The following is a 22698-nucleotide window of genomic DNA, read 5'->3' on the forward strand; positions in this document are numbered from 1 at the left end:
ACAACTTTAAAGTTGGCTTGGATGGTCTAAACCACTATTACAGCAACTCCTCAGGCCTCTGTAGAAATAGGGACAAAAATAAGGTTTTACATTTTGGGTTGTTTAACCGCGAGCAAACCTCTCTTTCCTTGTGTTGCTTCAGACACCTTTGACGAGAAAAACTTGGTAATAAACGTTTCGCAATTTGCAAGAAATAAGTAGTATTTCCTTTTAAAAAAAAAAGCTAGGGGAGAATTTATAGGGGAAAAAAGCAAAGGTAAATATATTCATAGGCTAATTATCACGATTACAAGTTATGTAACAAATTTATTATAATTTTAAACACATTTTTCATTTTTTGTGGGGGAGTTTTAACTCTTTTTTTCCTATTTTTAAAATTAAATTTCCACTTGGCACATTTTCTTCTATTTATTTTATTTTTTTTAAATTTCCCGAAATTTTTTAGTTATTTCTTCTTTTGTTGCTCATTGCCTCCTTCCCATGTTTTTGAAAGAAAGAAAGCCAAATTGGAATAATCATGATTGTTTCATGTAAAGCACTGGACAATCACTTTTATTAGTTTAAGACATAGACTGTAAATAACTATTATTTATTATTATATTATATTTTACATAATATTGTTATTTATTTTTATATAAATTTATTTACAGTCTATGGTTTGAGATTACTAGTATGGGCAGGGCAAAGAGTCAAAAATTATTGGTCCAACAACTTGCATGGAAAGCCATGTTAATTTTCTTAGTTTGGTAATAAGAGTACTGCAGCTAAAATAATAAGGGTAAGTCTATAACAATATCAGCTGATTCTAGGATTTTGCATTTTATTAAATGTTTGAATTACAATCAAAATATTTTACAATAATTTAGATTTTTAATAGGAAATGATATTGCATGAGAGCTTCATGCATTCAGGTAAAATGGGACAAAAAAAAATTAAGCTAAAATGGGACGATTTTCTAAAGTAGAACAAAGCATGTTTTTAGGCTACCAGGTGCCAAAACTTGCCAAAAATTCCTGATTTGAATGATTTTGAGCTACTCTGTAATAATGCATGCTTTGCAATATTTTTGTCACCTAAAAATTATCTAAGATGATGCTTTGAGTACATGTAGGCCACAAAAGTCCAGAATTGACCATAATTGTTAAACACAAACGTCCACTGTGTGGTGCCAGAAAACAGGCAGCGAGAGAACAGGAAAAGCATGGCAGAAAAGGTGGACAATCTTTTTTTGACAATCAGGTTACATGGATGATTACATTAATGACTAAACTGATAAATTGATTTATAAATAAAAATTAAATTAAAAAAACAAACAAACACGATTGTTCCATTTTACCTAAACATGTCATATGAGTAATGCAGGGGTTCTCGATGTCTTTGAAGGTGCAAATTTCTAAATTATTTTTCGTGGAAACACATTTTATGAATAGAAATATAGCAGAAATTTAAAGTAAGGTAGTATTTAGAGTTTTTGGTGGTTTTCTTGTCCTAAAAAAGTGTTTTCAGCGATGATGCGGTTGCGCTGAGTGGCCCAAGAACTCTGCATAAACATGTGAATAAGGCGACTTTCTCATGACCCTGGAAAAAGTAGTTTAACAGGAAAAAAGCAAAACTCTGGGCAACTTCTCATGATCATCCCCAGTGGATGTTGAGTTGTCATGGAGATAGCTTTGCTGGCATCATCATTGCTGTCACGATGATTCATGTAAAAAGAAAAAGTGTCACTGAGGCCTTGAGGGATGAGACAAATTGCCAGGAGGAGATTTGACACTCAAGGTGTTCAAGGCGCAGGAGCAAAAGTATCTACATTAAAAAGATTAAAGAAGTCCGGAGTGAAACAACAGCATAACAACCTCCAGAGAGGTTCCTGAGGGATAACAGGTTTTTGGAGGCCTCGCTTCAGGACATTATTGACAAAAACAAAAACTTAAGCTTCTGCAGCAAAGATAAATACTCCAAGTCAGATGTGACAGGAGGGAAGGTGAGTCAACAGCAAAGGTGAGTCAGAGATAAGTCATAAAGTAATAGATTCATACACTGTAAAAAGGACACAACTGCAGACGAATGGCTCTCACTTTGGTTTCTTCACAAACTCTTCCCACACTGAGGAATAGTCTAATCTTGAATATGCTTTTTTTTTCTTGAAACATTATTATTTTTTTATTCTTGTTTCCAGTTGCAGCAATAGCTCTATTTACGCAACTTGCTTTGCTTGGGGCCATTTTTCAAAATGACAGGAGGTCAGGGGCCAGTCGCAGCAGCCGCATATGTGTTTCCAGGATTTTAGTACGTTTTTAGGATTTTAGGACGCTGCTAGGATTTTAGGATGGGTCCAGAATTTTAGGACATTTATAGGATTATAGGACATAGCATATTTTTTAAAATTTATTTTTTAGAACATTTCTCAGATTCTAGGACTTTTCTCGTGTTTTAGGACATTCTTATCATTTTGGGACATTTCCAGGATTGTAGGACATTTCTCGGATTTTAGGAGTTTTCTAGGATTTTTGGACAATTCTGGGATTGTAAGACATTAGGGGTTTAGAAGGACCTCTGTTGCGGGGTGTGGGAGATCCCTCACTGACATCTTATTTTTTAATTCTATTTTGATGTTTTCTTATGCATTCTGGCACTTTATGTAAGTACAAAAACAATTCCCAGTGTGAATCATTTTATTTCTTTTGTGAATTAGAAAATGTTGGGTGGCCCCCTGACACCCTATCAGGGGCCAAATTTAGCCCATGGGCCATAAATATAGTATCATCACTCTACATTCTTCTTCTGAAGTGTTACTATACACAAAGTTTTGGTATTTACTATGACTGCCAATAATGTGGAGGTAAACAAACATGGCATCGCTCACATTTCATGAATTCAGATTGTGTGTCATCATGCTTACCTTTATATTCAGGGTGGCGCTCCTCAGAGTGAGAAAGTTAATGGGTTCGAACTGGAGAGCTGGGCCTTTGATAAAAACAGACATGATGATTAATACTGTGTTTATTATGGAAATAAATGACAAGAATCTCAATCAAGGCAAACATCTAAACTTTGGCAAATGGTCTGCAGAAATTCAAGAGTGAGTAATTTCACTAAACAGACTTTCTTTTCTTTTTTTTTAATTGTCAGCGTTCCCATCACAACACTTTGTGTCCTTGAGGTCTAACTATCATCTTGAACACATTTCCTCCCTTTTGAATGTTTTGAAACAAGCATTGTTTACACCAGCTTTCATGCATTGCATGCATTTTATGGAGGCTACATTTACTATGCTGTGAGTCATCAGCTCTTCTGCAGTGCGGATTGGTTCTCACAGATGTAAACACAGAAAAGCCACTCTGCATTGATCAAACCCAGGAGTGTCACATGCTTACACATTTACAAAAGCAAGCATGGATTCAAAGTTTGGCATATTTCAGGTAGTTTTCTCTGGACGTTATTGCCTGAAATGTTTGTCTAATCCAGCTTTTTTTTTTTCATGTGAATGTTTTTACAGCTTTGAGTTGTGAAACGATCTGCTGCTTTGCATGTGTCCTTTTCTCATGTAAGGCCGAAGCAGTTCCCATTATCCGCCACCAGAGGGCAACAACAATTAAAGCTGGGGGTAAGCCTTCATTATCCAAAGACAGTCAACATGATTTTATGAATCATCTCTGGGTCAAACACCTCAACAAAGCTATTCAGTGAGCAAATATTTAAACCCAAGACAGCATATCTTTAAGGGTGTCAACAGGAAATATCTTACAAGTGTTGTGAATCATTGTATCGGATGTTCCCTAAATAACATAATACAACACAACACAACACAACACAACACAACATAACATAACAACACAACATAACACATTTCAGTACAACACAACTCGCCAAAACACATATAGACACAACACAAAACAAGGCAATTCAGCGCAACTCAACACAACACAACATCACACAACTCAGCAAAACCCAACACACCAAAATACAGCTTAACACAATGCAACACCACACCACACCACACAACTCAACTCAACTCAATTAAACGCAATTCAACACAATGCACACTGGACCTTTAACTTGGTTGTGGGTTCTTAGCTGACTGCAATTGTCACAACATTTGTAAATCCAGCTATATGCACTTTTACAAATATTGATTAAATCCGACTACTGTCATAGTTTCCCGTATCGTATTTTCATTATTCTAAACTCCCTAAATCATCTTCTGTAATTGTAAGAAACCTTGGAGACTTTTTTCTCTTACCAGAGATAACAAGACAATTAACCTGCTAACAATAGGAAATTACATTGTTATTTGGACATAAAGAGATAATTATTTGGTTGTCTTGAGATAATGGGATTAAAGCAATGATTAGCTACTCTCTGGTGAAGAATTAACCACATTAATTTTCACTCTCTCGCTCTCTTTCTTTCTCTCCCTCTCTCTGTCGCTCTCTCTCTCATAAGTATTTTCTTTGCTGTAGTAGAAGGGTTGAAGCAAAAGCTCCTACACAAACATATATGAAATGTTTTCATTAGAAAGTGACCCAGTACCAGATATAGAAACAGGAGTTGGGCAGAAAACACTGGACAAACAAAGCACAGACATAAACACACACCAGTTGTTTGTGTTGTCAGTTCAATTATAGTTATTGAGCACTGAATAGAGCACATTTCATAAGAGTTTTCATTGCACAATACCGACCAAAAGTTTTCAGCAAGAATCATACTTCAAATTTCCCTTCAGGCACAACTCAAACAAGCCACTGCATGTGTTTATGCTGTTTGCCACAAAAGCCCCCATCTGTCAAGGGAGCTTGGCTTGTGCTTCGAGCCATGACAGTTTCATTTCTTTTCTTATCCATCAGCGTAGCCGCCATCCAATGTCCACTGTAAATCTGTAAGTCAACATTTTTATTGGTGGCCGGCCAGGGAGCTTACCTCTGACTAAACTCTAATTATACTCCAGCTAAATGTTTGTGCATTTTTGTTGTGCCTGACAAAATTCTACAATTTCATTTAGCAGACGCTTTTATCCAAAGCGACGTACAACACAACTAAGAATTTAGACTTAAGGAAAAAAAACCCTTTGTAAGTGCAAAAAGTGCCTCAGGTGTAATTGGTCACAGCTCCTGATGTGTTCAGTATGTGTGTAATAACGTGCTGCTTATAAGAGCAATAAGGCCACCTCAGACTTACTCCATTACGTAAGAGACTTCTTTTTTAAAGGTGATTGTAAACTAACACCTGAAGATAAAACCCAGGGGAATTTCATTGGAAAAAATGTCAGTTTTTTAAACATGTGCCAAGGATTATTCTTAGTGAACAAAACCAAGTAGTTCATGTAGATATTTATGCCAAAGGTGAAAAATTCAATTCAAGGGGTTCTCAAGATATTACGTTCATGGGAATTAGACAGACGCAAGGTGACAGTGACCTTGGACTTTGACCACCAAAATCGAATCAAAATTTTGTTGAGTCAAAGTGTATGTTTGCGCCAAATTTGAATCATTTTCTCAAGCTGTTCTTGAGATATCACGTTCATGAGAATTTAGAGAGGTTACAGTGACCTTGGCTTTTGAAAACCAAGATCTTATCAGGGTCCAAATAGATGTTTGTGCCAAATGTGAAAAAAAATCCCTAAACGTGTTTATACTTAAGATATTTTGTTCACAAGAATGGGATGAACACATGTCACCATGGCCAGTTAAAACTAATCAGTTAATTGGACATTTGTGCCAAATTTGAAGAAATTCCCTTCTTAAAGAAATCACATTCATGAGAATAAGATGGATGAGGTTTCACTGACCCTGACCTTTGACAACGAAAATCTAATCACTTAACTCTTGAGTCCAAGTGTACATTTGTGCCAAATTTGAAGAAATTTCATTGAGACATTTTTTGAGATATTGCAATCACAAAAATTGGATGGACAATTGTAAAACATGGAATTATAATGCTTCTAGCCATGGCTATCTGCAGCGTGGAGATATAAAAAGGCCAATATTATTGCAGGTCTGTGAAAGTACAAGAACTCCAGTCTCCTATACAAAAGTCCTTAACACCTCCATCCACCACCCCAACCCCCTCACCCTTAGTTTAACCACTGTTACATAAAGGGAACACTACTTCCTGGAACTAAATGTTGGCACTGGACATGAAGCCTATTCCAACTGACAGCGGGTGAAAGTCGGGCTGCACCCCAAACAGGCCACAAGACTATCACAGGTCTGACACATTAAGACAAACAGCATAAACACATGCATGTCTCTGGACTGTGAGTGGAAGCCAGAGAACCTAAATAAAACCATACAACAACTTCCACAAACATGGGAAGAACATGCAAACTCTACACAGAAGACCCCAAGCCCAGGTTTGAACCCAGAACTGGTGGTACAGTGGTTAGCGCTGTGAAGTCACAGTGCTAACCACTGCACCACCATTCCACCCATATACCAAATAAAACTGCTTTTGGGAAATACTTTTGAAAAAATGTATATTTGGAGAAGCAGAGAAGGGATTTCTTCTACTTCACTTGCAATGTGCATGTAAAGGTGAAAAGGTTTGAGCAGCAGAGATGTCCTGGCACCAAAATTCAGCCTTGGACTTTGAGATGGAGAGGCCTTTTGTGCAAGCACTTCAAGGGCACAAGATTTTGATTTTTTAAAAAAGTTATTCTAAGACTTGTGGTTTAGAGATAATCTGATGATGCTGATGATCTTTCAGGATGTTGAAACTTGCCTCCTCAGTTTGTATAAGCACATCACCACTTCACTGAATCAAAATAAGATCTAGACCAGGCAAGCCAAGATGAGCTGGGTCAGTAATGTTGTTTCTTTTACCTCGGAGGTCAGAGCTGGAAATTAGGTCACACCTGAGTTGACCTAGTTTCAGTTTAACATGCTGGAAAACCAAGATGTTATTAACAATACCAGCTCTAGTAAAGTCATGTCAGTTTTATTTATAAAGGCCATTATTACAATTATCAGAGGGCTTTACAGCATTCGACATGCCTCTGTCCTTAGACCTTCACATCAACTAAGGAAAAACTCCCCCCAAAGAAGGGGAGCGTTACACTTCTGCACTAGCTGCCATATGAGTATAATATAGAGCTGTGGTTATTAGCTAGCCAGTGGGAAACACATACCCGTTCCCACTCCAAACTCATCAAATAGTGCCGCTCTGTCAGTGCTTTCAGCATACGAACGTGACACCAAAAGCCACCTTCCCTGTCCAACTGGAACGGTGCTGGATAGCATCAGATGAGAACATGCTCAGACAGACGTGGGGTCGCTATCATATGCTAGCAGAAAGCCAAACGGCACCAGGTGCATCCACATGCATCAGATGGCATCAGTAAAGAACGGTCCCGTGTGCATCAAACACTAACAGTGTCAGGTAATAACGCTGTTGGTAACAACTAAGGTGCACGAGTGCCCTTTTATGGTGGGGAGGTGGAGGGGTCCCACAAACAACCGACTTTCATGTGGGAGTTCAGAGTTTGCTTGTGGATGTAAAATGGTGTTAAATCAATATCATTTTACAGTCTACAGCACGTGAGACAGCTTTGTCCTCGTCTCTGCTGCAGTTTTTGTTTTGTTCTATGCGCCGAAGTAAAGTTTCTCATACACTGAAGGTCTTTTCTTGTATGCGTGCAAAACGATAGCAACGGTGAAATAATAAAACAACATATCATATTGTCTGTAAGGAATGCTGAAGACAGCACACTGTATCATTGCACGGCCTGAGTCCAAGTACCTTTGGCAGTAGACCATCATCTCCTGACAAATATTGAATGCTATTAATCCATCAGGATATTTTGAGTATGCAATCGCAAACAGGAATAGAGATAACCACTGCCAACTCTTAAGTATATTTTTATTGTGTTGAAGTTACGTGTTGTTTTGCCATGAAACATTATTTCATTTTGTATTGTTGTTGAACCCACACACCTTGCAAGGAGCAAGACTAGAATTGCACAAAGGGACTGAGGCGATTAGAGAATAAATCGCAGAAAACTAAATTTCATAACAGCTTTAATGCCTGGGTGGCAACTGGGAAGAGAGAGAAAATTCAGATTATTTCAGTATTCGACACATTGCACAGTCGTGTGCTCTGGAGTAGAAGTGTTGTAAACAAATGAACACTATTATCCTGCAGGCAAAGGAAATGAGAGGGGCAGGTTCATGAACGCCTCATTGGGTGTTTAGATGTGAGTAAAAGTACAAAGAGTGAACAGCACTATCCGATGACCACTCAGGCACACAAGGCTCATTAATACCTGTCACACAACGTTCAACAGAAAATCCCTGTGAGGCAAATGCTGCAGCAGGAGATTTTTGGGCGGACACGCGATGTGGCAGTGCTGACAGGTGTTTTTAATGCAAAGCTTCCCCACTGTCAGATCACAATTTGACTAAAGGATGGATGCTTCATGTCTTATTGTAAACAACGGATGTCTCATGCATCAGAGTCAAGCTTTGCTGAGAATATCGACAAGCATGACTGAGGTGATCAACTGTTGTTTTATTAACGTAATACACAATGTATTTCCTCAACCACACACTTTTTTGGTTCGTGTACGAACAGCAACCAAAAGTGTCTGATTGCTTCATTTATATAATTTCTATATTGTTCTTAATAGTGGTATTGGACACATACAGTTAACTCATAGGCCATTAATTTTAGATAGAAGTGCATTAATGACTTTAAGATACAGTGACTAACATTGACACTTCCTCTTTCCCGTCAGCTCTGAGGGTTAAAGCAGTCCGTTTGATTTTCAGGGGCAGTTCAAGCGAGCTTTATTGATTCTGAGATACAGCTTTTATGGCCGGATACTGTGTGCCATCTGTTGGGGATTTCCAAACACAATTAAAAGTAAATGAGAAACGGCAACACTTTCACCTCTATACTGTGCATCAACTAATGTTCTCTAAATGATATGCAGTGTCACACTCAAAAAGCTAACCACAGACAGTAAACACAAATTATCTCAGCATAAAAATAATGCATAAAAGCGAAATAAACAGCCATAAAATAACACCCATAGGCAGGATGTCATCTCCGTGTGCATGATGGATATGCCTCATGTTAGTAAATGGAGCTTGGAAATGATTTCACGGGAAATTTACAGACTGAAATTGTGATAATCATCATTTTTGCGTTGCGAGGGCCTCATTTTAAAGGGACTAGTTGAACTATGGTGCATACTCAGGGGCCACAGTCTAGGGACTGCTCTCAACAAGCCTGGAATTAGACGTTTGTTTTTATCTGCAATTTAAAAGTTTGATGGTCTTGATATTACAAATAAACTTTTATTGGTCATTTTTTTTTTGTATATAATAAAAGGGAATTGTGTTCTGATGCTCACAGTATGAGTATCAACCACCTAATTGATCAGTTTGTGAAAAAAGAACAGTACATGGACTTCATTTAGACTGCACTTTCATCCAAAGCGCTTAACGGTTTATATCTCAAACACCCAAACACACAAAACACACACACTTTATTTTTTAGAATTATCAAATGTCTTGAACAGAAGATCTCGCACACTGGCCACACTGCAGTTTATTGGTTATATTACCATTTCGGTCCCTCTGGACATTTGTCAGGAGTATTTAGCACAATTTTTGACAGCACTGATCTTAGTTTAGGCACAAAAAAGTTCTAGGGGCGCAATCAGCAGCAAAGCAGCAATGTCTTTGTACAAAACAATCACTTTTCGCAACACTATCCCCACAGGGAAAATAGTGACAGGTCACTATACATAGACACATGCTGGGTGCTTAAAAATGCTAGTAACACAGCAATGACTCACTACATCACAGGTAGTTTGTTGGGGTTTTTTTTTTTGGCCTTGAACAATAGTCTGCAGTGGTCTGCAGCCTGGCATGCATCACAATAGGTGACAAGCCATTCACCGTCCTCTCCATCTCCCGATGACAAAGTCAGCTCATAGAATACGTCACTTTAGAGATACTGATACGTTGCATGGAAATATAATTATTCCTTGTTTGCACAAACATACGATGCCAACATTTTCATCTGGTGACTGGACTGACAAGAAGATATTAGTAACTGATGTTGAGACTATATGAATCTGAGGATTTGGGGAAGATAACATTCAACAGTTACATCCTAGAACAAAAATTCAATTGTCCAAGTCTCTTGCCCAACCTCTGTGTTTAATGCTGTTCTTAAGTACACGGATTTACTAAGAACTTTTTGGATACAAGTTGAGAACAAGTTATGCAAGAAAAAGGACATCAAACACCTTCATTCAACAGTCATTGTGGAAGACTGAGTATTTCTTTATATGTAACTGTCAGCGTGAGGGGATGTTAAAACCTTTAAGAGTTTAACAGGCCAGACTCCAAAAACAACAACCCCAGGCAACACAGGAGTTAATTCTATGGTAAGATGTGATTCCTCTTTTAAAATCTAAATGCAGACAAAAAGAAATAATACCTTAGACCCCGATATACACACGTGCTGAGAATTTCTAGCTACTTGACAAATTCAAGGCTCAGATTTTCTACTGCAGCTGCACTTTTATTTAAATCACAAGTATTTTGAGTTCCCTTTCAGCAAAATGGGGTTGGGGGAACATGCTGATAAAGAACAAACACAGCTCAGAAAAAAAGAAGGAAAGAAAGACAGAAAGATGAGTCGAAGTGCAAAGGTGAGTTGCGTTTATGGAAATATGATCCCGGCAAAGTGCCACGGGTCCTTTATAAGACAGCGTGCCTCGCCTCATCTGCACAGACACAAGTAGAGAGCAAGAAAATAGATCAGGAGCTTAAGAGGTGAGTAACCTGTCATCCTAATTTCAAAAGAGACACTGCACTGTTTTAACCTGGATCTTCAATGTTTTGTTATGGTTGTTAGTATTCTAAAAGGTAAGATTCAATAACATTTATACAATTTGTAGCACTTTTGGGGGGGTTGCTCTTTACTTTTGGAATGAAAGCACTCTTTAATTTAAATCTAATCATGTAAAGGTGTCAGATTTAGCCAAAAAGCAAACTATTTTGCAATCTCTGGGTATGTTAATGTTATTAATTGAACATATTTGTATGTGGAGCACAGATTCAGTAAACAGATCTGGATTTGCTTTTCATCATCACATCAAAATCATTGACATTATTTCATCAATCATTACTTAAAGACTTTAAAAGACAAGATTCATTAATGTTTTAGAACTATGATTACTTTATTCAACAGGTGTCAAAATGTCTTTTAATGCAAAGAGACTCAAAGAGAAAGAGATTTGTTAAACAGTTGAGACTAATAGAGTTAAACAAGTCAAAGCTGTCAGAAACATATTTGCACACACTTGAATACATCCATAAAGAAAGCCGATGTGAAATGTTTGTTCAAGGTTCAAGGTTTCGCCTATGAAGGTGTGGGAGGCTCAGTAATGACAGGAGTGATAAGGCTGATTGCAGGTAAACACTGAAACCCTTTGTGTCCATCTTGGCTTCTTTCAGAGCTACAACAGACGGCATCATGCGGTTCAACACGCCGTTCTTCTTCCTGAGCCTGTCCTGCCTCTACTTTACACTGGCACAAAGTAAGACCTTCTAAAAGAGCATCTGCAGTGGTGTCACATCTGACATACAGCAAAGATAAAAACAGGGTCAATGAGGCGTGTTTATTGCCTCAGTACCTGCAGATGTGGCCTCACTGTTTACTTATTACCTTACTCAGGACCTTTTGCATTCTCTGATTGTGTCAATAACCTTTTGATTAATTCATTTGACTGTTTTGCATGTAATGTTATGCAAAATCGATTGTACTGTACAGCGGTGTAATGTGGTGATTTCTGACTTTTCTGGGTTTTTAACTCTTTAGCGTCCTATGACGACTGCTGCTTGAAATATGTGAAAAAACTGAACCCGAGCATTCAAAAACATGCAGTGGAGTACAGATGGCAGATGACAGATGGAGGCTGCAACATTCCTGCTGTAATGTAAGTACACGTGCACAGAGAACATCCACTGAAAACTGACTTTAACTGCCTCAACCTGTCTGTTAATGTTGCTTATTGTAATATAAGTTTTACTATTAGTATTAGTTTTGCTGCTAGAAATAAGCATCTGTTTGCATCAATAATCCTCTAGCTTCACAATGAGGAGGGGCCGTGAGTTTTGCACAGACCCCAGAGAGAGGTGGGTCACCAACCTGATGAAGAAGGTTGATGAGAAGACAAACAAAAAGGGCCCAAAGAAATCCAACAAGGTGGGTGATCACTGGAGACATTTTTTAACCGTTTGAAACCTCAACTGACATTAGTTTTTATGTGCTGCAATCAGATGCCCTTTGCAGTCACTTAAACCACTGAAATGTGTACAAAAAAACCAGTTTCAAAAAGATATTGTTGTGCATGTAAATAACACTTGATGCTACTCTGGAATCAACAGAAATGGCACGTGATTTTTGAAAGTATTTTATCTTTAAAATAATCTCTTTTCTCCTCACAGCAGCGACGGCCAAACAGAGACTGAGGGTGCCCGCCTGCTACAGTCGCCCCCGTTCATCTCACCTCCATCTGCCAAATCGTATCATTAAGCAACATGCTTTTTTATAGAGGTTTTTATGGCGTCTTACTGGAAGCCAATTGAGGAGGCTGGCTAAGAAATCATGTATGATTACTTTCGCTTTCACTCTGCACTAAGATTAAGGTCAAAGTTTGGGCAGAACAGTACTTTGCTGTTGCAGGGTTGGACTGCTGATAATGCTGACCACACACAAGATATAAAAGCCTTCAATAGCATGGCTGCTTGAATGAGAATATTCATAACCATTTTCTTACCTTTCAAGGCACGAGGTATATTCAATAAGCTGTTAATTAATGGTGATGGATTGTAAATGAGAATAATATATAATATTTAGTATTTCATGCATCTGAATGTCTGTCAAATACTTGTTTATATGCAAACTGCTGAATGTAAATGTCTGTCTGGAATGTGTGTCAAAGAAAAGAAGAAACTCTAAGTAGTTTAAATGTATGACGTTTCGCACATTTTTTTTGTATAGTTTTTATTGTGTTCCCATAAAAGCATTACTACAATAAACTTGCTTATCACTTTCCACTCAGTGCCTAAAAGTTTATGATTATATAAATGTTTTAATATAGTGTTTTCCTCCTGAGCCGCTTATACTTTATTCCAACTTATTTGAATCTAAAGGTGCAGTGTGTATATTGGCAGAAATCTCATCACTAAATCCTACATACTGCTCCTTTAAACAATTTTTATACTGTATTATTCTTTTAACAGGCAACCAGCATCTGGAAGTAAGTTCTACTGCGTCAATAAATTAAAATTTAAATGTGACTGTAATCAGTTACTGAGAGAAAAAAAATGTAAATTACAGTTACTAACATAAACATAGGTCATTATAAAGTGGTTACATCTGAAAATATTCTTTTCAGTCAGACGTTTTATGTAAAATATAACGTTCATTCTGTCAGTTTGCCTCTTTTCATTGTGCAGGAATGCCTTTATTAGGCAGAGCCAATTTCCAGACATTTTTCATTTTTATGTTTTACTTTTAAACATTTTTAACAGTTTAATTAGTGATCTGCAACCCATTACATGTTAAAAGCAATCTTCAACACTGCAGGGGACATTATTTGAGGAAAAAAAGGAGAGTTGACACTCCATCCTTGCTTGTACGATTTTGTGAAGAGTTAAATTATACGAGGAAAATAATCCTCCTGCAAACTGTGTGGTCTAATACTATGTAAACAACAGGCATACAGCAGTAACAGTTTAAATGTTGAGCTATAATATGTCTGCACATGACTTCACTTTAATATTTCTTTATGAGGCTGCTAAAACATAAAACTCTCCCTCGTCACTTGACGTTATCATCGTTAAACTTACTTTATTCTGGCTGTATTTAACTTAACAAAAGTTGAAAAAGATAACACACACTTCATCACAAAAAGTGCCACAGTTTCTATTGCAGATTACTGCAGTAAAAAAAGACCAGCACATTCATGAACTCATACACGGAGGCTGCATAGGGCCCAGAATATGGTGCTATGTCCCTTATGTCCTAATCTTGTCTTAACTTTCACATCCATTAATACTTTGACTGCAGTTGATTTTCTTTGCAAAGGATGCAGACTAATTAGATCAAACAACTAACAAACTGAAAAATCCCAAGACTGAAATATTCTGATTGCAACTGTAGTGCAAAGATCTGCAGAACGAAGGCAGACAAATGTAAAACTTCAACAAGAGTGCAACTTTCTGATTTACAACCAGCAGTATCTGATCTGACACAGTGCTGGATTTACTCACTGATCTCTGTGCATTACTCTCACGTCTCTGGGGGTATTCACAAGAACTGCTGGGACATGCAGCTGATAAAATCTCACTATGACTAACGCATCATGTTTGACTGCGCTGTCTGTGGAGATTTATGACTTCCACAAACTCAGGGGGGCTTCATCTTACACACTGTGTTTACTTCAATAGCAACATCATCAGATAGCACAGGCCTGTGCGTTTCAGTGTGTTGATTATCTGATGTTTGTTGATTAAAGGAAAGGTATGAGCACAGCTTCTCAGCTAATGGACACATGAATAAAAGGTGGAGAGAGTGACGTTAAAAGAAAGATTTTAAGTAGGGCAATCACTATTAAAAAGCAGACAATCCCTCATGCACGCAGGTGAGGAGTTTGTTTTTAAAGTGTGCCAAAATTGCCCAAAGGCAAAAGTGATAGATAATCTGACAAATACATAGTAATTACTGAGACAATAATAGCCTGTTTAATATTGATGGACATTCAAAAACTGCAGTGTGACTAATAGATGCACCACCATCAGAGGTCAAAGAATTGGGTTGCAGCATGAAAAAGATTTTGGTGCTGAGTCTTTAATTTCTGCTTGTGTAAATCACAACAGTGCTGACAAATGTGCTGCGTTCTTTAGTTTTGCATGCTGGGGCAGAGAAAAATGTCTGGTTGACATCATGATCAGACATTTTAGCCTTTTTTTTATCAAGGGGGGAGAAAACATTAGAGGAAAATATGAGACGGGGTGGAAACAAAGTGTGAAGAAATCACTTTACACTGAAACAAGTGGAATGAATTACAGGAAACGGGATGATTAAGCAGAAACAGAGTGCAAAGAACAAAACAGAAAATATGTAAAGTCAAAGCACAGACTTGTTTTTTGTTGTAATCGTTGTATCTCTGCCACCTTCACAAACTTGAAAATTCATGTAAACAGAAGTCCGTGCAAGTTAAGAGTTGAAATTATAAATCATGACTTCTGAGAGCATGGAGAGGGTAAAGAAAAAAAGACTGATGAAAGCAGTCGTAAAGCACCGCACGCCACAAAGTTACTGAAAATGACATTATATTTTTTACCATAATACTTTGTGCTGTTTAATCTAAGCCCAAAAAACTGTCATGACTGTCAACTGTTCTTGCACCTTGAGAAGTAAACTGTATTTGCAGGATAATAAAGAATTGTTGAATGTGACAGAAATATTGTGTAACATCGATGAATACAGAGAGCTGTTTGTCATTCTTAAAGGTCTTTAGAGGTCAATGTTGAATTCAGCTGAAGTTTCAAGAAATCTCTTATCTGATCTTAAGATTGAAATTAAGATCTTTACATGTAAGCAAATACACACACACACACACACACACACACACACACACACACATATTAGATAGGACAGAAGATTGCTATATATATGGGGAACCTACTGTATACGGTATGGATGAAATATAAGGAAATACTAGACAGAAGAAGTAATAAAAAGGACCTAATTTAATCACTTTCAGATATTAACTACAAATCTGTCTTTGTATAAACGATCTTTAAGGACATTTTTGGGAATTTTCACAGTATTATGTGTATAATATTGATTGTGTATTTTCTTTGAAACACATAGGTAAGGAAGAAAAATTATAACTTAATGAAATCTATTATTTTATATAGCACCAAAAAATAAACAATCCTTTACTAATTTACTTAATTTAATTAGAGGTTTTGTACCAGCGAGTACATTTTCAGGACTCTCTGAGTGTCAGCCCTCATGTGAAATTTCCTTCACGCTCAGTTGGTTTAAATGCAGCTCACACTGTAAAAACTTTGCATGTTATGTTAGTGGACAAAAGAGTGCCAAGTGCTCACAGAGCGCCATGCGGTCTACACTTTCATTCACAGAGATTTCCATTAGTGTGACATGGAAATAAAGCATTTGTCATCAGTATGCTTTCATGGCACGAGAGCTTTTCAAGATCTGATTCTGCTCACTTAGCCTTGCTAAAAGCAGAAATTAATAAGGAATAGTTTCACATTTCGGGAGATATCTCTATTGGCCCTCATTGTAAGAGTTCGATGAAATAAACAGTATCAATCCCTAATTGTCTGTGTGTTCAGTATGAAGCTGTGGTCAGGAGCAGCTTGACTAAGCAAAAAGACTTTGGTGCACGAACACCAGTCTACTATAAAGTCCTGTGTTTCTATAAAGTCCCATTTCCCTCCCACCCACCCTCCCTCAGTGTGGAGGCATGCACAAAAAATGAAGTTTTTCTCATGCATTCAAGGTAACATGGGGTGAGTAATTGATATACAAATGATCATTTAAGACTCTAAAAATTAAATGATAATTTAAAAGATTAATCTACATGATGAGACAAACCACAGAGTGGCGTTTGTCTAGCACGCCATCTGAGCCTGCTCTCCATGCAAGTCTGTTCTGGTCGGTGTCATTGGTGTTCATCTGGGTGTAGCCCACAGCCTCCACAGACCGCCTTTTTTGGATGCGGTGCAGCAAAATGCGGTAAGCGCCAGTAATGGGGCTTCTCAAGTCAAGGCTGTTGTTGAGAAGGTGAACCTTGGTGATGCCAAGATCCTCAAGCGCCGCCTTTGCACTCATTTCATCTGAGCTGAGGCTGTGGGACGGCTCGACCAGGTGGTGCGGTGTAGAGCTACAAGCTAGGTAAGCCTCGGGGTAATCAATACCTCTCATCCAGTCGCTGTCCATTATCTGCTCTATAGTGAAGCGATCCGCAGGAACCGGCCTCAGGAGGGCCTTTATGATCTCCCCGCATGGTCGCGGTACATGAGGAGGAATGGTATAGGAGCCCTGCAGGATACAAGACCTGAGCCTGTTTGTGTTAGTGGCTTTGAAGGGCATAGTGGCGGTCACCATGAAATAAAGCAAGATACCCAGCGCCCAAATATCTGCATACTGACCCATGTAACCTTTCTCTTTGAACAGCTCAGGGGCTGCGTACGGTGGAGAGCCACAGAACGTGTGAAGGACGTCATTGGGGCGGCAGGACGTGCTGAAACCAAAGTCACCCACTTTAATGCAGTATGTGTTGGTGTAGAAGATGTTCTCAGCCTTCAGGTCCCTGTGGACTATGTTATTATCATGCTGTGAAAAGAGAGAAATATTGGAGGCATTAGAAAGTTAATCAGCTCTCCCGCACATTGTATTTAACCCTTTCAAACTTCGATCTACTTAAGTTTTCATGTGCAGCATCCAGATGCATTGGTTTGACTCATTAAAAAAAAGGGGGGAAAAATGCAACCAGTAGCTTGCAAAAAATAGCAAACTTCAAAAAACTGGTAAGAGGAGACAAGAAAATGACCTGAAAATGAGAGAGCATTATGAAAGAACTATCATACAATCAGGAAAAAATATCAAGAAAGTGATATTTATGATGATTATAATTCAACATTTAAAACTAGGTCATAGAAATATGTATATATTAATTATATTTATTTTAGCACTTTTTTCCAGGGAATTTCTATTTTTTTCTCTATTTTACTTATTCTTTTTGCTAATTTCAGTTAATTTTTTTTAGTAACTTTCAATTTCTCGATTTCTTGCTAATTTTTGTTCATTTCTTGTTAAGTTAATCATTGCCTTATTTCCATGTTTTTGACAGAAATCACGTCAATATGCTCAGTTTTCAAAGGGTTAAGGTATGAGAACCTTTAAATGCAACATCACACAACAAGTGTTATTCTTGAGTGTTACTGCCTGGATTCACAACTCTAAGATATTCAATAAAAGTAATTGAAATTATGCCGTATCTTTAAAAAACATTCTGCTGTTTCAATGTTCAGCAGTAAGAATCTCACAATGCGGACCTGAAGGTTTGCTGTTGACTCACCATGTGTTTGACTGCAGACAGGATTTGTGAAAACACGAGTTTGCTCTCCAGGTCTGACAGGCGCCCCCTGGTGCTGATCCGGGAGAAAAGCTCTCCTCCGCTGGCATACTCCATCACCAGGTAGAGCCTCTTGAGCGTCTCCAGCACCTCATACAGGCGCACTATGTTGGGGTGAGCCAGCTTCTCCATGCAAGAGATTTCAGAGGCGAAAAGAGCTTGCGATCTCTTGTCCAGACGCACCTTATCCAGAATTTTTACTGCAACTCTTTCTATCAGACGATGACAGATATGGGCAGTAAGACCACAAGGAATACACACAATTTATTCTTTATCTCTACGTTTTCTGTTTTTCATTTTTCATCATGAATTACAGTTTTACCCATACACTGGGTCATTTCAGATGATACATACCCATACTGCACATGCATTGTGTAACATGTTGATTTGAGCAGACTGAAATGTCTCTCATGAAATGAAACTGGACAAGAATTTCTAACTAATATGCGCATCAGATAACAAGTCACGTGATTTTTCTCTGAATCTTTTGCAGCATGCAGGGGTGACCCAGAAGTTTCTGAGGGGTGGCCAGATGGGGCCACTGATAATATTTGGGTATTTGGGTACAAAGACTAAAAGCCATAACTCGAAATCAATGTATTCACAAACAACATGTCTTATGATGTCTTACAAAAATGCACATTCAATGGTTTGCGTGATATCTAGTGCCCCATGAATGCAGTGGTCACTTTACGTGCTTAACGTTAAGTGGTGCAGGTTACGTCTCGGAAAAGAAAAACAGTTGGGGCTCATCATGTTATGAACTTAAAGCAAAATTACATAAGTTAGTTTTCAGAAAAGAAGCATGGTTGGCCGTTGTCACGTCAGGAATTTAACATAAAGTTATATAGGTTAGATTTAGGAAAAGAAGCACTGTTGGCCGTTGTTACGTTAACAAAACGTCACTTAGTAAGTTATGTGGGTTAAGTTTAGGCAAGTTGTGTAAATAAGGTTTAGGGAAGTTAAGTAAGGTACATTAGGTTTAGGAAAATAAACACGATGATGACATTCGGTAAAATAACTCAAAGTTCACTTGGTTTCACACGTTTCCAAACTCCGCTCTCCTGGGGAAAAGTCCTGTGTTGTTTGACCCATCCACCACCCCAGCCTCCTTATATGGACTTTCCTGTCTTTATTCTTCACTAATGTCAGCACAGTGGTCATGTGACCAAAGCCTTTCTGATTACATCGGTTACAAACTATTTTTTTAAGATATACATACGGACAGTGCATGAGAACAACCTGCCCATTTGAATTATTTTATGCTATTATAGTCTGTATATAATAAACTATGTCTCTATGAAAGTTAAAGAATCACATACTGATATTTGGTTTCTTATTTTACAGTTAATGTTAATAACTATTCGATGAGCATAGACAAATAACAGTAGAGGTAACATTTTGAGCTCCACAACAATGCTGTTTTAATGGGTTATATATCTGTATATAAGTGAGTTGGGTATTATTCATTATTCTTCAAACACACTATTTATTGTGTCTCTTTAAAAGCTTTAATTTGATGAAGTATGTTAATTGTAATGAACAAAACATTTACTGAGGACAAGCCTTGTCAAGTTTAAAAAGTACGCAGAGGCCTCAAATCATTTTCTTTTTCTTTTTTTTTCCACAGGGAAGCTGTGATTGTATAAGATTGGCTGTGTGTAAGCAGTAGTGAGATACCCCCCAAACAACATTATGTTACAGTAGGATTTTTTGTTTGTTTGTTTTGCAAACCACCAATTCTCTACTCACTCTCCAAACTGGACACTACCATATCCCTCTATAGCCACTAATTTTAATTAAAGTGTTAAAGTGCTTTACAGGATAAAAAATTGTTTACATCAATTGTGATTTATTACTAATATTTCACAATAGAACAAAACGTTTGTACAGTGGCAGTTTCTGAAATCATTATTTTACAGGTATATTCAGTTTTCTGCAAACTAACATGACCCACTTTTATTGGCAGTGTTTGCTGTGGTTTCATTTTGAGAGGTGTGTCCTTTTCTGGCAAATTAATTATTACTTTGACAGATTCATTGCAACAACTCTGGCACATTAACAGAGAATAATAGAGGCCTTTAAACAAACTGAACTGGTATGTTCATGTAAGTTTATGTGAATCATCATTTTTAAGCATCAACAGAAAATACAACTGTGAGAAATTTAAACGTTGTCCTTACAATAGTTAAGGTGTCAGTCTGCCGCCACATGCTCTACCTGATCAATGAAGCTGAGAAAATGGAGGTTAAAAAGAAAAAAAAAGACAAAGCACAGAGCATCTCACCTTTGGTCAGGTCATGTATACCCAGTCTGACCTGGGAGAAGTTTCCGGAGCCGATCTCTCCTCTCAGCTCGTAAAGCCCCACCCGCCGTCCAAATGCCAGATCATTCATCACCTTCTCTGAATGAGTCAGATCATAAAAGGCCTTCCCATACGCAGTGAGCTGCATCACCTCCTTCTCCTCTCCTGTGTTTTCCCTTGTCTCCAAATTCTCCTTCACTTTTGGGGACATCAGGGTGAAGATCTCTTCCTGGCGTGGCGCTGTCTTCAAGTGAGTCCCTGAGAAGGAGAAAAGAGTCGAGGGATGCAACAATGTTTTTTAAGATGCTTAAAATTATTATTTACTGCATCATATATAAATAAAAAATCCTGCAATTTTATTGAAGTGTCCATACTCACATGTTTTCCCTTTGATGTTCCTCTTACTCCTCTCTGTGTTGACAGCGTTATTTCTGCTGTTCAAATACATGATTTTTTATCCCAGACACCAGAATGTACTTTGCTTTCTTCTTCAATCTGACTTCCTGAGGATTTTAAAACAAAAAAGGATGCAAATTACAGAGAAAACAAATGTCCACAAAACAAAAACTGTAGGGAAAAAAAGTGGCTGTAAATGAGGTGAGCAGCATCATTCAAAACCAGCACCTGCATGCATCAGGAAAAACGCCCCAAGATGATGTTTCTCAGATATCGTCCGGATGCTCTTATGGGACCACTGCTCTTTTTCTCCCGCTGTCTCTCTGTGCTGCAGTATTGTCTCTTGCTGTATAATCCAGGACTGCTGCATGACACTCGGTAATCCCAGAGTACTGGACTCCTCCCACGCAGACAGACAATAGACCGGCTTTACTGAGGCTTCTTTAAACCCCAGACGCGAACATGCAGCATGATTGATGCAGATGCTTGAACAGGACACTGATGGGATTACCTCTGCAGTGTTATGTATATGGCCATCATCACTGTTAGGGGTCAAGCAGCTGGGGAAAGGTTATAACTGCGGTTAAAGTGCTTCCACTTCCCCTGGTTGAGACACTAATGACTTACTGTAATTTACTCATTATAATTTAAATTTTATTAATTTTTGTCAAAGGTGATGTCTTGTTTAACCCTTAAAAAATATTCCATGAATTGCAAAAAAAATAGTAGATTTAGACAATTATTTTTTACATAACTAGGAAAAAAAGAAAAGCTATATTTATCATAATTGCATATTTAAAATTATGTTACAAAATTATTAGAATTTTTTTAATAGCATTTTTCCAGGCCATTTGGTCATTTCTGTGTTTGATTTCTGTGTTTGGTTGTTTTGGGTTTTTTTGTTTGTTTTTTCTTCATTTTAAAAAAAAATAATTTACAGGTAATTTCTTGTGATTTTTTTTCAAATTTCTTTTCCTTTTTCTTCCTTTCATTATTTCTATTGTCGGTTACCTGCCAAGGGACTATGGATGTAAATTAGCATCCTGCTAACTTCGAGCATATTTACATTTGTATTTTATACTTACTTTTATTAATATGCTTTTAAATAAACATTAAATACATACATTTACTTTCTTCCTGATGTTTTTGAAAGAAATCAAGCTGATTTGCTCAGGTTTCAATGGGTTAGTGTTGCACATGCAACAAAAAGCCATTCAAATTCCTCTAACTTTCCACCAAATCCAAAAAAAAATGTGACTCTACCTTCACAACCTCAACCAAAAACTAAACGACGTGATCACAGAGAGTCTGAGAGTGTGGCCTTCTGACCGGCACGCAGTGACCCAGACACTGACCATGACACCAGACAGACACCAGGCCAGACCGTCTGCACTGACATACCGATGGACTGTCTGTCCCCCCCTCACTCCCGTCAACCTCTGCTGCCCAGACTGCACGCTCTGCTTGTGTAAGAGTCATCATGCATAAGCTGCACGTCTCAGTGTAATCCCATCACCACCTCAGTCATCATCTCAGCATGAGCAGGGTTGGATAAATGTTAGAAATGCATTGAGCAAAGGTTTACTGGGAAGGGTTTTGTCATAAGATGCGGTGGGACGTACATAAGATTTTGTTTGTTTGTTTGTTTGTTTGTTTGTTTGTTTGTTTAAATGAAGTATTCTCAAAGACAGTGTTGATTTTTGATTTTTTTTGTCCAGGATTTGTATTTACCTTTACATTTTTACCACCATGGATGAGGACTCCTTAATTAAGTGTTAAGAAAAATATCATTTCTAACATCTGT

General features: G+C 37.8%; 2 protein-coding genes across 3 annotated transcripts; one reads left to right on the top strand and one right to left on the bottom strand.

Annotated features, from left to right (window-relative positions):
• Positions 1–37: 37 nt before the first annotated feature.
• LOC121951213 (serine/threonine-protein kinase NIM1-like) lies at positions 38–20946 on the bottom strand. The gene is made up of 6 exons (XM_042497465.1): positions 20877–20946; positions 20481–20756; positions 18137–18405; positions 16974–17391; positions 2900–2964; positions 38–58 (listed from the first exon to the last, which is right to left on the bottom strand). Exons 1-6 carry the CDS (start codon positions 20944–20946, stop codon positions 38–40), a joined length of 1119 nt encoding a protein of 372 aa, XP_042353399.1.
• Positions 10744–13073, top strand: LOC121951721 (C-C motif chemokine 25-like). Of its 2 annotated transcripts, XM_042498169.1 has the most exons (5): positions 10744–10784; positions 11469–11551; positions 11833–11950; positions 12102–12219; positions 12462–13073. In XM_042498169.1, the coding sequence occupies exons 2-5, from the start codon at positions 11488–11490 to the stop codon at positions 12483–12485; spliced, it is 324 nt and encodes a 107-aa protein (XP_042354103.1). In that variant the 5' UTR covers positions 10744–10784; positions 11469–11487; the 3' UTR covers positions 12486–13073. The 2 variants fall into 2 exon arrangements, with proteins under 2 accessions (XP_042354103.1, XP_042354104.1); XM_042498170.1 differs by lacking the exon at positions 10744–10784 and having other exon boundaries at positions 12465–13073.
• Positions 20947–22698: the final 1752 nt, after the last annotated feature.

Source organism: Plectropomus leopardus, chromosome 12 (genome assembly GCF_008729295.1).
Source record: "Plectropomus leopardus isolate mb chromosome 12, YSFRI_Pleo_2.0, whole genome shotgun sequence".
Taxonomy (NCBI): domain Eukaryota; kingdom Metazoa; phylum Chordata; class Actinopteri; order Perciformes; family Serranidae; genus Plectropomus; species Plectropomus leopardus.

Coding starts and splice junctions, on each gene's coding strand:
- LOC121951721 (XM_042498169.1), top strand. CDS start 11,488: ATGCGGTTCAACACGCCGTTCTTCTTCCTGAGCCTGTCCTGCCTCTAC. Junction 11,552..11,832: donor CTACTTTACACTGGCACAAA/GTAAGACCTTCT, acceptor TTAACTCTTTAG/CGTCCTATGACGACTGCTGC. Junction 12,220..12,461: donor GCCCAAAGAAATCCAACAAG/GTGGGTGATCAC, acceptor TTCTCCTCACAG/CAGCGACGGCCAAACAGAGA.
- LOC121951213 (XM_042497465.1), bottom strand. CDS start 20,946: ATGTATTTGAACAGCAGAAATAACGCTGTCAACACAGAGAGGAGTAAG. Junction 20,757..20,876: donor GAACATCAAAGGGAAAACAT/GTGAGTATGGAC, acceptor TCTCCTTCTCAG/GGACTCACTTGAAGACAGCG. Junction 17,392..18,136: donor TGTCTGCAGTCAAACACATG/GTGAGTCAACAG, acceptor CTCTTTTCACAG/CATGATAATAACATAGTCCA.